Raw genomic sequence first — 14841 nt, forward strand, 5'->3', positions numbered from 1 at the left:
TAATATGAACATGTTAATGGAAGATTAATTGGCCAGCTTGTATAATTGGTTGTATGTTGATGCTGATATTATTCATACATTAAAAGCTTAATATCAATGAGGGGGAACATTTGCTTAGGGGCAAATATGATTGAATTTGCTCATTAAGACTTTTAAATTACTCAAGTGCTTGTCTTACTTTGGGAAGTCTGTCCTGAAAAATAGGCCATTATCATTTTAAATCAGTGTAGGTTTTCCACATGTATTTTGCATGTATTAATCTTTCTTAAAATGTATGGGCACCTTTGATATTGTTCAAGTCTGTTACTACTGAAATGGTATGATTGTGAGGACTACCCAAGTCGTAAAAAAGAATAAACATTTTCCTTTCTTTTTTATTTGCTGTATACTGGGAAAATATATGTAGAGAAAATGATAATGTTAGCGAAAAGCTAGCGAAATGTTGCTCAGCAACATTTCTGTCATATTAGCAAAGCTGATATAACTGCCACATCACATACTTTTCTGTCACTGATAGGGATGCCACCCCCCCGGCTGCAGGAGCCTTGTGCCCTCGTCTCTATGCCCGCCTCTGTTGACTCATGCACTGCAGCAGGGAATGATCTCCAGAGCTGTCACTCTCCTCCCCTCCTGTGGAGGGCGCCCCTCTGAGACTGGCTTGGGCGATTTCGTGCAGTTCCGTGCGCAACAAAGTACCGAGCTTGGCAGCAAGCGAGAAGAGAAAACCAACCCGTCAGAAATTGTTTATCGTTACTGCGTTTTCAAACTGGTTTTCAGTCATTTATACGCTTTCAGCGGCGCATTGGAAGTTTGATACATACGAGAAGTTACGCGATTCAATCCTCGGACAGTGTAAGGACGATTTGTGGAGGAGCAAGGTGCTTTTTTGAATAGAAAAGCAGTCTTAACGTTAGCGAACTGGCGTAAAAAGAGAGAACCAGGGCTACGCAGCGAGTCGGTCAGCCAGGGAGAGCCGGGAGGACTAGGGCACAGCCGCCGCCAGCGCCACGGGGAGTCGGGGCCCGAGAGGGAGCCTGCCAGGCCCTCGGCTTGATGCACCCTGCCTGCCTCGCCTTAGCCGCAGTCCGAGATGGGGGAGACCAAAATTATCTACCACCTCGACGACCAGGAGACACCGTATCTGGTGAAACTGTCGGTGCCGGCGGACAAAGTCACTCTGGCAGACTTCAAAAATGTCCTCAAGAAACCAAATTACAAATTCTTCTTCAAATCTATGGACGATGACTTCGGGTAACTGTTAAAGGGTTTATGTGTTCAACATTGAATCAGCACACCACTGCTGGGGGGATCTCTAAGTAAATGCAGCTAGTTTAGTTGATACCTCTGCCAGCTGGCTTGTCACCAGTTTCTGGTTACCTGGCTGTAGATCATTAGCTACGTGCATTGCAGTTCCTTTGTTAGCGGCTAGCAGCGTTAGCAGGTCTGTTCAGCGTCCCGACGCCGTTTGTTTACATTGCCTGTGTGGCTAGCTTATGCGTCTTGTGCCTTGACTTTCTCTGACCAAGTTTGGTATTTGTCAGTTTCACGAACACTAGGGAAAGTCCCAAATGACACATAAACGTGTCTAATGTAAGGTGGGATCAGGGGTATTTGACAACCCTCTGAAAATAAGCAGTTACTGACTGTCAGCTGGGGGCTAATGTATGGTTTGTGCTAACATGCTAATGTCAGAATGTAAACGGTCTCAGTCAGTGAGCCCAGCAGGCCCCTGCTGTTGTTGTCTATTAGCCCGAGGAATGCAGAGTTGGACACAGGAATGCCCTGTTCATCACTCTGGCAGTTTTATGAGTATGTTCTTTTGTGTTAAAACAAGGCTCGAAAAGTAGACGTTTTATGTTCCTCCAGACAGTGTCTTCTTCAGAGTTAAAATGGGGTATAAATGTACTATTTTTCAAACCTTTCAGCCAGGTTTCCAAAGTTGTTTTTGGCTAAACTCAAACTAGGGTGGGGCAAATAACTTTGTAACATTTGCAAGTGGGAACGGCATGTTTTGAATGGAACCTCAGCTATTCATGTTGTGAAGAGAGAAGGTATATTCTGTACATATATTTTGAAAACCTTTTCACCTAAAGGCTGTAAAGATTAGGCAACCTGCTGGACTGGAACAGAGTGGGGAGTCCATATTTACCCAGACTCTCCAAGAAAGCCTCCCTGACCATCACTTTCGCTTCTCAGAAAGGCACAGCTAATCTTATCACCAGCAGTCTGATGCTCTTTAAAATAAGTGCATTTGTTTTAGATTCTTCCTAGTTAGCACAAAAGTATGTTGAAGATTGATTGAAGTTTGCTGGAAACTCCTTCAGTGGAACTGGTTAAAAACACACAGGCAGAACTGTGTTTGCCAAAGGAAATATATATTTGTTTGACTTAATTTTATAGCCAAGAACTTTTCCTTTTTACTCAGCCTTTGATCCAAAGAAAGACAGTCCTTCTATGTAAGACAGGGGTGTCAAAACTGCGGCCCGGGGGCCAAATGCGGCCCGCAGGCCATTTTGAATCGCCCCCCAGCAATTTTCTAAAAGTATTTTGGCCCACAAATTAAACTTTTGCTTGTCTTATATTGTACTTCTCAAATATATATGTTAATATATATTACACAGTATTCATTTGTTACTGAGCCCAATTTTCAAATAATTTCAGCCATTTAGAATTTAAAACATTTTCTGACAAATCTTAGTTGATTTAAAAAATAAAAACAATAACTTTTTTCTATAACAAGCTTGAAATTGAACCTTCATATTAACTCTGATTATCAGCAATCTGAGGCTTCTGTTTTAAGGAATGAGCTGCCAACAAAATAAATGAAACACTAAAGACAGATGGGATGTAGGCTGTTTTTTCCGTAAAGCATTTTCAAGTAGGCTACTGCGCATTACTCGCCTACATTTGATTTATTTTGCTAACTTATAACTTAACTTGTGAGGCAATATTCACCTCTATAAGTCGCCCAGCTCTCCGTATATTTTTCTGTATGTGGCCCTCGGTGAAAAAAGTTTGGACACCCCTAATGTAAGGCCTTAACAAGTTGATTTCAAACTCTAAGTTAGCTTTCAGAAGTGATGTCTTTATGCTTTCTTCTTTCCCTTAAACATGTTCTTTATTCATCTTATTACCATCCAGCTAATGCTGATGCCAACTAAAAAGCATCAAGGAGCATGTTTATCTTTGCTTCAATTTGAACAGTATATACTTGAATTGTTAACCTGCCCTTATCACACAATACTCAGGACTGACATTTTATAATAAATGTTGTATCTCTGGCTGGTAGTGTGCAACAACAGTGTAGTAAGTGCACTAATAAAATCAGCATTTGTTGTTTCAGTTGTCTCATTGCATCCTGATTGAAGCATTGCCCATCTCCAGGCTCATGTTTATTGCCCTGTGAGTGCTTTTGTGTTGTTAAGGTTGCTGAAACCAAGCTTTGTTCTCTTTACAGGGTGGTAAAGGAGGAAATATCTGACGACAACGCTAAGCTGCCCTGTTTTAACGGACGTGTGGTGTCATGGGTAGGTTCACAATACATCTTGGGGTCGTTTTCTGGGTTGTTAACTCTGTTTTTTTTCTCTGTGTGCTTGTCTGTGTTCACTGTATTTGCGAGTTAAAGTGGCTGACTTTGTTGCACTTGTGTGCATGCATGTATAACAATGATTCCCATCTGTTGCTCTGTTACCTCAATCATACTCCGTCTCCTGGGAGATGCCCTATGCATCTGCCCGTTAATATCATTATCACGTAATGATCCCAGGAGCAACAGACTCATTCAAACACCCTGCCCTTCTGCTTTCCTCTTGTTTTTAACATGTTTTCAGAAACTAAGCTACACTATTTTTAAGTAATTTCCTTTAAGACCTGACACACGCAACACATACATGTACTTGCATGCATTTAGAGGCTCTATAATGAGGCAAAATTCTCCTGTCTCCACAACACAAGAAATCTCTTGCTCCCTTCCTCTCCCCTCAACATTGAAATTAGGTTAAGAGCAAGTGAAATCACAGGATAGCAGGAAAATACCCGGTAACAAAGAGCCTCACTACATGTCCTTTTAACAAGAAGATTGAATCTCACAGGGTGTGGAGAATAAAGTTCAGAGAAAGAGTGCTCTGTTTCTGGATGTGAAAGGCTCATGCAGTTGGTTAATTTACTGGAGTGTGGTTATGATTATAGGTTTTATTTTAGAGTCATCAACACAGTGTTATCGCTGGTTGTGTGCGTGCATAATCCAGCAGGCTTGTTCAAATGCGTATCTCTATTGTGGTCGTTTTCATTAGATTTTGTGGTTTGGTTGGCTGTGGTTCAAAGCCCGTTTCTCTTTTTGTGCATGTGTGTGTTTGAATATGTTTGTTATCTCCTGGCTTGTTGAAATGTTCCATGTATAATGAAACGTTATCTTTGTTGCAGTGTGTCCATTTGTTTGTCTCCAGCGTTCATCTGTTGCTTCAATGATGTGATTGATAGTCCTCTGGGGGCCGAGGGGCCTGGCTTGCTATCATCACATCAACAGGCCAGCACCCCAGTCTGCCCTGTTGTATATTAATGTCAGCTGGCAATGAGATTTTGTCTATCACCATATTATTTAGCTTTCTCTTGTTGCATCTTAACTGTCCAGTAGTACTGTTAACTGCCATTTAACCTGTACCAGCACAGTAAACTGGATAAAATGGTACAATGGTAGGGCTCATGTTCATTATGCTATTGTATCTAAGGTAAAAACAGTTCCTCTTGTTTGTATGATAGAGCTGAAATGATTTACTAATTGTAAAAATGCATTGTTTCATGGCTCAAGCTTCTCAAATGTGATCTTGATTTACTTTTTCTCCTTGATGTATTGATAAGTGAACTGAACAACATATTTGTGTTTTACACTTATACTATATACAAAACACTTCACCTGGACTCTTTTTTATATTCCCTGACTTCCAAAGTTCTAATGAACTATCAATAATGAAGATACATTTTAATTCATGAACACTAATGTATCATACGACCAGATTCTTTGCACTGGTCTCTGTTCCAACAGCTGTTTTGCTCCTCATTATACAACAGATGCAGTGTACTTATAAAAATAGTGGGGAATTATAGTCATAAATAGCCCAGCTATGACATAAACTTCAAGCTAATATTGGTTTCACACTGAACAAATGTTAGTTCTTAAGCCTGTTTTTCTTGCAAACCAAGCAAGTACATGCTTTATTTTTTAATATGGACAACCTCCAAGTTGCTGTAAAAACTTAGGATCTATTTCAGAAAGTCCAAAAACAATATTGTGATCACAATTAACTTTGACTGTAAAGGGCTAAAAGAAAACACAGTAGTGGTCCAATAGATCCATTCTTCCCACATTTTGGTGACTTAGGCAACTCTGTCGGGTAGACAAACAATGACTAGGCACAGACTCTTTCTTGCAGCAAGAAAATTAGTGGAAGATTTTTTTCTTTTAATGAGACATTGTAGTCTATAACAATCCTTTATGCTGCCAAGCCTAAAGGCAGTGACAATAAAACAGGATATACCACCCAGCCCTCGAGTACGGAGTAGTGTAAACACAGGAGTGCTGCCCACTTGCTCCGTGTCTTTCAGTAAATGCTTCCCTCTGAATGTCTGTCTCATTCCTCTGACTGACCCCACTCTGGTTTCTTGGTTGACAGCTGGTCTCTGGAGACGGGGCCAACACAGACGCAGGCTCAGTGGCCGACAGCACGGAGGCAGCACCACCTTTGGAGAGAACAGGGGGCATCGGAGACTCGCGACCACCCTCTTATCAGTCAGTATATACAGAAAATACTTTTTGTGTATTTCTTTTATTGTGCAGTGGAGATTTTTTTGTGACTGGGTGCGTGCGAGAGAGGAAGATGCCATGTGTACTTTGTGCGTATCTATTGAATGGCTTCTTCTCTTTGTCCTAATAACCACTGTGAGAGAGGAAAGCGAACTGAATAGGAAAAGTATGACACCTTGTGACGGCACAGGAAGAAATAAAATCCACCTTTTTCTCAAACACTTCGATTATTAGGTTATTATTATCTCCATTCTGTAAAATGTTCTGATATGTAGAGCACTGACTCCCCGTGTTCAAGCTTCCATGTTGTCATGCTTTGGTTCTTCAACATTTTTGTTAAAAAGGATACAGTACAGAAATTGCATACTGTTCAGTGTAGCCTTGTTAGACTGCAAGTAAGAGCAACGTTTAAAGTGTGTATACCACACCTGTTGATGAAAATAATAAAAAATAAATGGTTATAACTTTACTAATATGTTTTGCTTTAAATACAATAAACCCAAAAAGCAGCAAATATGGAAAAAGATACATAAAAGGTCAAATATGAGAGAAACAGATATGACTAAACACACAAAACGGAGATCAAATTAAGAGCAGATTTAATTGTTAGATAAAAGAGTCTGGTCTTGTTAGTTCATATAAAAGCCTATTTATAAGAGGGTGTTTTTAGAAGGTGAAACCCATTTACTAGCTTCCAATAGAAAGGGAAAAAAAAAACTAGAACCAAGTCAACAAGCACCACAATTTGTGCCAAATGTTCAACAACAGAGTGCAACCTCACTAACCTACACTGAGCAACAGAAGGCTTGATGGTAAACACAGATTCTAATGGGATTATAACAAGAAGCATTTAATCTAAACATTAAGTGGCTAAATGAGCTTCACTAACTTGGTAATGCGGTGTAATTCTATCTCTTCTAAACACTAATTCTGTGCACCGTCTCTGTCTGCAGTGGAAAAGCAGCGAGCGCTCGGGACAGTTTGGACAACGACACAGAGACCGGCTCCATGGTGTCGCAACGGAGAGAGAGGGAGAGGCCGCGACGGAAACACTCCAACGACCAAGGTCAGAGAGATGTTTGCTATGTAGGGTTTTTCTTTTTGCCATTATGAATCTCTCAACAAAGCAATTTATTTGATGGTTGCCACACATTTACAGCTGGCTTGTGCAGATGTTTTAAAAAGGAAAAAAGCAAAGTTATCGCCGACTAACATGACGCTGCTCTGCGGTGGATCTTATGAATATTCTGTGTTTGCGTCTGTTGTGTTGTTCTCTCACAATACTTCACCTTTTCAATTCAATTAATTCATTACATATTAATAAATAAGTAACAGGAAAGGTTTGAAGAGTCCTTTTTGTTTACTGAGACATGATAGTTGAAGGCAAAGAGTGGATTCTGACTCCTGACAGATTGACTCAAGGCCTTTATTTATCGTAACAAAACACCTACTGTATACCTACTGCTGTCCCGTTGCAGGTGGAAGGCAAAATGGCTTCCAGTCCCGTTCGATGGGACGCGGCGGCCCCGAGTACGACAGTTGCTCGTCCTTCATGAGCAGCGAGCTGGAGTCTACTTCCTGTTTTGATTCGGAGGATGATGATGCAACCAGCAGGTCAGATGTTCTGTGTAGATGTTCAGAAGTCTCATGAGCGCAGTTTCCAGTGAGAAAAAGCACTCTGGCTTGAGGCATGCATCTGGAATTACAGATGACGGGTTCTGGCTGAGATTAGCACAGTCTAATTGTCTGGCGGTTTTTGTGGTGAGCCCCCCAGGTTCTCCTTCTGGAGTCATAGAACAATCTGCAACCCACTTTAGAGACTCGGCTGTTCTCAGTCGTTAGGCATCTACCAGGATGTTTTTCCTGTCGATCTGGAGAACAGCTTTATTGGTATAAGTTTCAGGTCATAACTTCTAAATGAAGTGGGTTGGCTTTTTAACAAACAGTTAAAGCTGTGTCCTGACTCCTGGGAAGCCTTATAATGGAAATTTGTTTTCAAGGTTTTTTTTCATTAAGTAGGTAACTTGAGGCTCTAATGTGATATTTGGACTAGACTACTTAAATGAAAAAAAAAGCTATGAGGTAAAAAAGCTTATGTTACCTCACTCACAAGTTGATGTTTTAGTTTTTTTAGCTTAATTCAGGTAGCTTAATTATTTTTACTGAATTTATATGGTATAATTGACTCAGTGAATTAGTAATGTAGCTTATATTTAGCCACATATTATACCCTTTTATATGTTTGTAAAGTGTTTTAAATCTATGGTATATTCTGTTCTTGTTTTCAGATTTAGCAGCTCCACTGAGCAGAGCTCCTCTCGTCTAATGAGGCGACATCGCCGTCGCCGACGGAAACCCAAGGCTTCCAATATAGACAGGGTGAGAAAACACACTTGGAGGAAGTAAACAAGTTTTAAAAAAAATGTATACTAGTTTGTGATTTTCTTCTTTTTCTCATATTTTACTTTCTTCCCAATTTCTTCTATCCAGTCCTCCTCATTCAGCAGCATCACAGACTCCACTATGTCTCTGAACATCATCACTGTCACTCTCAACATGGGTAAGACACGTTTAGGCTTCACATGTAATGCTATTTAATTGGCTGGGATAAATACTGTTCCCTTAAGAAAATATGCCCAAATTGTTCCATATTGATCGTTCTTTCTCCTTTTCACAGAGAAGTACAACTTCCTGGGTATCAGTATTGTGGGTCAGAGTAATGAAAGGGGAGATGGAGGAATCTACATCGGCTCTATCATGAAGGGAGGAGCCGTGGCTGCAGATGGACGTATAGAGCCCGGGGACATGCTGTTGCAGGTGTCTGTCTGTCTGTCTGTCTGTCTGTCTGTCTGTCTGTCTGTCTGTCTGTCTGTGTTAGACTAAGAGAGATAGACACACAGACACAGGATGGAAAATGTGTGTCTCTGCATACCTGGGACATGAACCAGGAAATTGTGTGTGGGTAGGGGCTGTGATGCTGTGTTTGCGTTTAGTCCAAGCGCCTGCAGTGGACTGAAAGCACTTAGTAATGTGAGACCGATTCAAGTATTTTTTATTCATTTGCACGTGTGAGGGATGAAAAAAACATAGATCTCAACTTTGATCAACACAATTAATGCATGTGGCAGTTTATCAACACTATTCCCATTATTTTCCGTCTCACTCCTACCTATTTTATCTCAAGCGCATTATAATTTCCTGTATGAATCAGTCAGCTGTGTGTATGGGTCTCATGGTAATTTTCCATTTCATTATTGCAAAGCCTCTTCCAAATTTTAATATGTTACGCCATGTTGAACACTGCCAGTCCCACTAATGGCTATGTGTAGTGGGATTTAATGGAATAATGGTAGCTCTGTCAAGCGTTTATACCCCTTTATAAACAAATACATCAGTTTAGTGAAAGGTCAATCTTTTGTTTCTCATAATGAATTTTCTGAATATGTATGTTTTAATTATTGATTGCTTTTTTTCCCCCCCTGCAGGTGAATGACATTAATTTCGAGAACATGAGCAATGACGACGCAGTCCGAGTACTAAGGGACATAGTGCACAAGCCAGGGTAAGCAGCAATCTGGCAATCATTAATACATACTAGGGTGTTCTAAAGAGTCTGTAAAACCCAGGTGCAAAGCAAGGACATGACTGAATCCTAGGAAGCTGACGTATTCTTTGTCTGTGTTTATCTCCAGCCCCATAACTCTGACTGTGGCCAAGTGCTGGGACCCAAACCCTCGGAGCTGCTTCGCTCTGCCGAGGAGTGAGTGTCTGTCTCTCTTTTTCTTTTTTCATTTAATTCAAATAAACACAGCAGACCAATTTGTTTTGCTAACGGCTTACCCTACATTGAATTAAACAGGTGAGCCAATCCGGCCCATTGATCCAGCAGCGTGGGTGTCCCACACGGCAGCTATGACCGGGGTTTACCCTGCGTATGGCATGAGCCCTTCCATGAGCACCGTCACCTCCACCAGCTCCTCCATCAGCAGCTCTATCCCTGAGACTGAAAGTGAGTCAAATCACACCCTGCCTCCAATTTTTAGGGCTTATCAAGATACTTGTTTCTTTAGAAAACTACTTAAGTCCTATGGATTCAGCCTTTTTTTAAGGAATCAGTTCTACAGTAGGTTATCTGTTTACTTTTTGACAAATATAATTAAATGTTCACAGTACAAACATTTGATAAAAGCACAAATTCCTCCTTATATAGTTGATATTTCAGGATTTAACTTTTTGGAGTTCCCCCTCTCGATTCTTCCAAGTAATAGCAGTATCTTTCTCAGACTTGTTAGTGTGTTTCTAAAGTGTGGCCCTGCCCTCTCTCTGCATTCCTGCAACTTCTCTCTGCTCTTGGTTTTACTGTGTTCAGCCTCACAACTTCCATCTGCTCAATAATTCTTGTCCAAACTAACTCATAACTCACAACTATCATCTTCCCTGTAATCTTTGGAAGAGCGGGGAGTGTCTTCTTTCTTTCTGGAGAAAAATCGTTCCTCTCACAACACCCTTTCTTGAACTAATAGACATAATTTTCATTTTTTGTCAGTTCCCCCCTCAGATTGAACATACGTTTCACATCATCACATTTATGGCTACAATTTAGTTTTTTTTGCTTCATTTTTCATTTTCTTTGGATAATTGGCCCACATTTTTGTTTTTTTGGTGCAACTAAAGATACTTTAATAAGGAGAAAAGAATGTCTACAATCTTAAATGTCAGTGTGTGAGTTATAAACCTTTTTTTTTTTTACTGTTTGAACCAGTGTTCAACAATCATACAGTTTATCTATATGCATAATTTAAACTGGCAATCCAAAAAGGTGTTCACACTTTGTTTGGGATGGTCACTAGGCATTCTGGGGATTAAAGGAAATAACTTTGAGGTAGATGAGACAGGTAGAGGGGAAGTGGGAACAGCAAAAGTAATAACAACACTTCTTATCCTTTCTTGAAATGAAACTAACCTCCCTTTAATGATATGTTACTGCCTGGGAGTGTTTTAGGGAGAGCAATATTTATTATGATCTGACTTTTGTTGGAGTTTTGTGAAGACCTGCTAAGTTGAAGTCTTATTCAAACAAAGACCAGCATAATCGGTCTGATTCATGATCAGGAAATAACAGGGGTCGCATTTCAGTCCAAACCACAGGAAGCCAAATATTATGAGGCAAATTCCAAATCAGATTAAGATTTCTGGTGTTGTCAGAGATATGCTGACACCATGTGCCTGGCTTTCACTAAGTTTATGGAAAACAAAACAAAAATGTGTGCAAGTTTAATTTGTTTGCTCATTCCTCTGATCTTTCCCAGGATTCGATGACTTCCACCTATCCATCCACAGCGACATGGCAACAGTTGCTAAGGCCATGGCCTGCCCAGAGTCGGGTCTGGAGGTGCGGGACAGGATGTGGCTCAAGATAACCATCGCTAACGCCTTCATCGGTATGTCTGCTAAAGCCAAGAGCAGGATCCAGCGTTTATTATTGCCTTCATCAGCATGCATGCAGAGCATTCTCTGATCTTTGTTTGCTCCGTTCAGTTTGTAGAATTGATATGATAAGTTCAATTGCGGGGAAAAAAGTGGCAAAAATGGCTCTTTGATATCAAGATATGCTGTCTTTATCTTAAATAAAATGTAATATCTTTGGGTTTTGGACTTAAAATAAGACTTGGAGACATCAACTTTGATTTTGAGAATCTAGCATTGGACATTTGTTTGTATTTTCTTATATTTTATAGATCAAAATTAGTTTTTTTAATCAAGAAAATAAATGGCACATTGTTTAGTTAGTACAAAACAAATGTTGCAGCCAATTTAAAACCTTTTCTTTTTGCCTATCATAGAATAAGTGTTTTGTAATATGGCTTCATTGCTAACCTAAACAGTTCGTTTTAACAGACAGAAAAAAGGTCACATAAACAAAGATGATTCAAATAATATTTTTCTGTATTTTATATCATGAAATATTTCAAATCTGATGAGTAAAACCATACCTAAAATGTGTGTGTCTTTCTGTCCTCAGGCTCTGATGTGGTGGACTGGCTCTTCCATCATGTAGAAGGTTTCTCAGATCGCAGAGAGTCCCGTAAATATGCCAGCAACCTGCTGAAGGCCGGCTTCATCCGACACACTGTCAACAAGATCACCTTCTCTGAACAGTGCTACTACGTCTTCGGAGATCTCTGTGGCAGTAAGTGGACGCTAAGATTAGCTTATAGTGCATCCATATTTACAGGGGTGTATTGCTGTGGAAAACTAAATCTGTTTTTTTCTTGTTTCTCCCCCAGACATGACCCATCTTTCTCTCCATGACCATGATGGTTCCAGTGGGGGTGCTTCAGATCAGGACACTCTCCCCCCTCTGCCTCATCCTGGGTCGGCCCCCTGGCCCATGACTCTGCCCTATCAGTTCCCCATTCCACACCCATACGACATGCAGCAGCCCCTCCATGGTGGACCAGGTGCCGGCAGTGCAGGAAGCCAGCACAGCGGTGAGTGACGTACATTCAACAAGTATTAAAGAATAGATCAGGGACAATTGGTGGAATAGAAAATGAATACTTCCTATAGACTTAAAACTTGTCTGTGTTAAAGTTTGTATTTTGATCCTTCTCAAAAAACAGCCCCAGCAGTGAGGTAGAAATCATCATGTCCGTTTCAGGATGGAAACATTTATAAAATGTCTGTAGAAGCTTCTCCAATGCCGGGAAATCCCTCTTCCCAATTATTCAATCGTGTGCTGCAAACACTGTGATGCGCAGTTTGGCGTCACAGATGTCCTCGTCCTTGAGCTTTGAAAGGCGCCTAAATAATCGATCGATATTTTGACATTTATTTAACCCCTTTTCAAGCCTATGGAAACAGAGATGTGGCAGAGTTTCATTTTGAGATGTTGTTCGCCATCTTATCCAGAGCCAGATGAGGAAATCCACAGAAATTCTATCTTCAAACTTACTAAAGAGTCGACTTGTTTAAATTAGCTTTCTTCAAAGAGCTCTTTCAAGTGTGAACAAATATTCCATCAAACAGCTCCAAAGCAGCCTTATTTACATGTTTTATTTGTGTGTTTAACATGCTTAGAAATAGAAAACCAGAAACAGTTTGCATAGGCAGTGGAGATATTCACTGACTGACAACAACTGGGCCCACTGGCTATGCAAAACACCTCAGATGTCCAGTCTTTATTTGGTGGTTGCACACTACCATTATTTTATACTGCTCAATAGTATAACAGGGTACAACATGTACATAAGAGATGCTATACTGTGTTTTTTCTTGCTATTTAGGAAATATTTCACTAGTCCTCGCAGGGCTAAGCCACTCTCAAAACTGCCTATCTTAAAGACGGTAGATAAAATATATTCTCATACGTATGTGGGTTTGATGACAACAAGCATGCTTCTTAAAAGGTTAGAAATCTCTCAGCCTGGAGAACTCCCCTCTAAAGCAAGCAGGCAATTTTGAGGTAATAAAATGAAAACATTTAATTGCTTTCAGTAATGGCTGAGCTGTTTTGGCCTCTGAAAGGCAGTGAATGCTTGGTAAGCGTGTCTGCATTAGTCATGCATCTCTCCTGAGAGTCTCCCACTAACTGGGTCAGTACTGCCTGCGTCACTTCACTGGCGACCAGATGGGTGGATGAGGCTCATGTAGGTCACTCAACTTTAAAATAAATGCAAAATGTCAGTTAATTACACACTAATAACACTAATATTCTTTTCTTCTGCCTACAGGAAGCAGCGGCTCCAACTGCAGTAAAAATGAGGGGAAGAAGTCAGGCGGCAGTGGCAGTGAAACTGAGATCAGGAGCCACCGAGCTCCCAGCGAGCGCTCGGTGGCTCCCCCTAGTGAGCGCAGCATCCGCAGCTCTATCAGCCACCGCAGTGCCAACTCCCACTCAATAGCCTATGCTCAAGGCCTTGTCTATGGCCCCCCCGGGCTGCCCCCCCAGCCCCCACATCTGTCTACAACTGCACCAGGCGCCCCGCCAGGCAGAGAGCTCACCTCTGTGCCCCCTGAGCTCACTGCCTCACGCCAGTCTCTGCGCATGGCGGTGGGCAATGCCGGAGAATTCTTTGTTGATGTGATGTAACGAAGGTTGTAGGCCGACAACAAAAGTAGCAGATTGGTCTTCCTCGTGTCATTATGAGACCAGGAAGAACAGGAGGGAGGGAAGATTGCAAAAGCTGTAACCCAAGGCCTTGATTCCACTCTCCTAAAAGCAGAAGTGCAACCAACACTGTTGTGTATGTTGAGAGAAAATGTTCCTCCTCCCTTGTGCTTTTCTTCCTAGTAGTAGTGACCATACTTTCTTCAGTGAAGAAAACCCCCTCGCTCAAGATGGAACCAAAGCGCCTTTGTCAGTTTTCACTCTTCAGTGGGGGAAGAGTTTGTGTGAGGACAAAGAGCAAGAGAGGAAGGGAGGCGGTGGCATTGGACAGCTGGGGAAAATGACTCAGCATTTTTCTACAAGGATGTTTTTCATTTGTGGTCTTCACTCTTCCCTCTGCCTGCCTCCCTTATCTATCATACTCTGTCCTCCCCCACCCCTGTACACGTCAAAAACTGCAAGAAAGAAGCCTTTTCCCTCCTTCCGTTCTTTCAAATTCACCCCTGCTGACCTCCTAACAAAGAAAAAAAAGAAAGCTCAAATGAACACTAACTGTTAACCATATTCAGACTTTTAAAATGTTTGCTTGACTTAAGAGAGAAAGAAATGGATACATGTGTATGTAGTGCAAAATAACTGCAGTCCTTCTAACTGTAAGAATGCATTTGTTTTATTATATACGTAGTTGGTCACAACTAGTTTCATTTTACAATCTAAACGTGAGCATTCAGTTTAGAGTCATTTTTACACTACACAGCTGCATTTTCATCTGTCAACCAGAGCATTTTAAGACTCTGTCTTGTGATAATGTAAAGTCGGGAAATATTTCTTACCATGTCTTTCACACTACTCTTTTATCGAGGAAAAATGTCTTTTTATTTATAAATATAGTTTTATGACTTAACTTTGCTTCTTTGTGATGTTGTTATTT

At 40.9% G+C, this 14841-nt stretch overlaps 1 protein-coding gene across 2 annotated transcripts; it reads left to right on the forward strand.

Annotated features, from left to right (window-relative positions):
- Nucleotides 1-630: 630 nt before the first annotated feature.
- On the forward strand, nucleotides 631-14819 carry LOC134866401 (segment polarity protein dishevelled homolog DVL-3-like). Of its 2 annotated transcripts, none has more exons than XM_063886551.1 (15): nucleotides 631-1251; nucleotides 3458-3527; nucleotides 5670-5785; nucleotides 6754-6866; nucleotides 7279-7414; nucleotides 8089-8179; nucleotides 8291-8360; nucleotides 8478-8617; nucleotides 9286-9362; nucleotides 9493-9566; nucleotides 9660-9809; nucleotides 11110-11241; nucleotides 11823-11990; nucleotides 12088-12291; nucleotides 13534-14819. In XM_063886551.1, the coding sequence occupies exons 1-15, from the start codon at nucleotides 1091-1093 to the stop codon at nucleotides 13890-13892; spliced, it is 2061 nt and encodes a 686-aa protein (XP_063742621.1). In that variant the 5' UTR covers nucleotides 631-1090; the 3' UTR covers nucleotides 13893-14819. The 2 variants fall into 2 exon arrangements, with proteins under 2 accessions (XP_063742621.1, XP_063742622.1); XM_063886552.1 differs by having other exon boundaries at nucleotides 633-1251; nucleotides 9493-9560.
- Nucleotides 14820-14841: the final 22 nt, after the last annotated feature.

Source organism: Eleginops maclovinus, chromosome 6 (genome assembly GCF_036324505.1).
Source record: "Eleginops maclovinus isolate JMC-PN-2008 ecotype Puerto Natales chromosome 6, JC_Emac_rtc_rv5, whole genome shotgun sequence".
In the NCBI taxonomy this organism is placed as follows: Eukaryota; Metazoa; Chordata; class Actinopteri; order Perciformes; family Eleginopidae; genus Eleginops; species Eleginops maclovinus.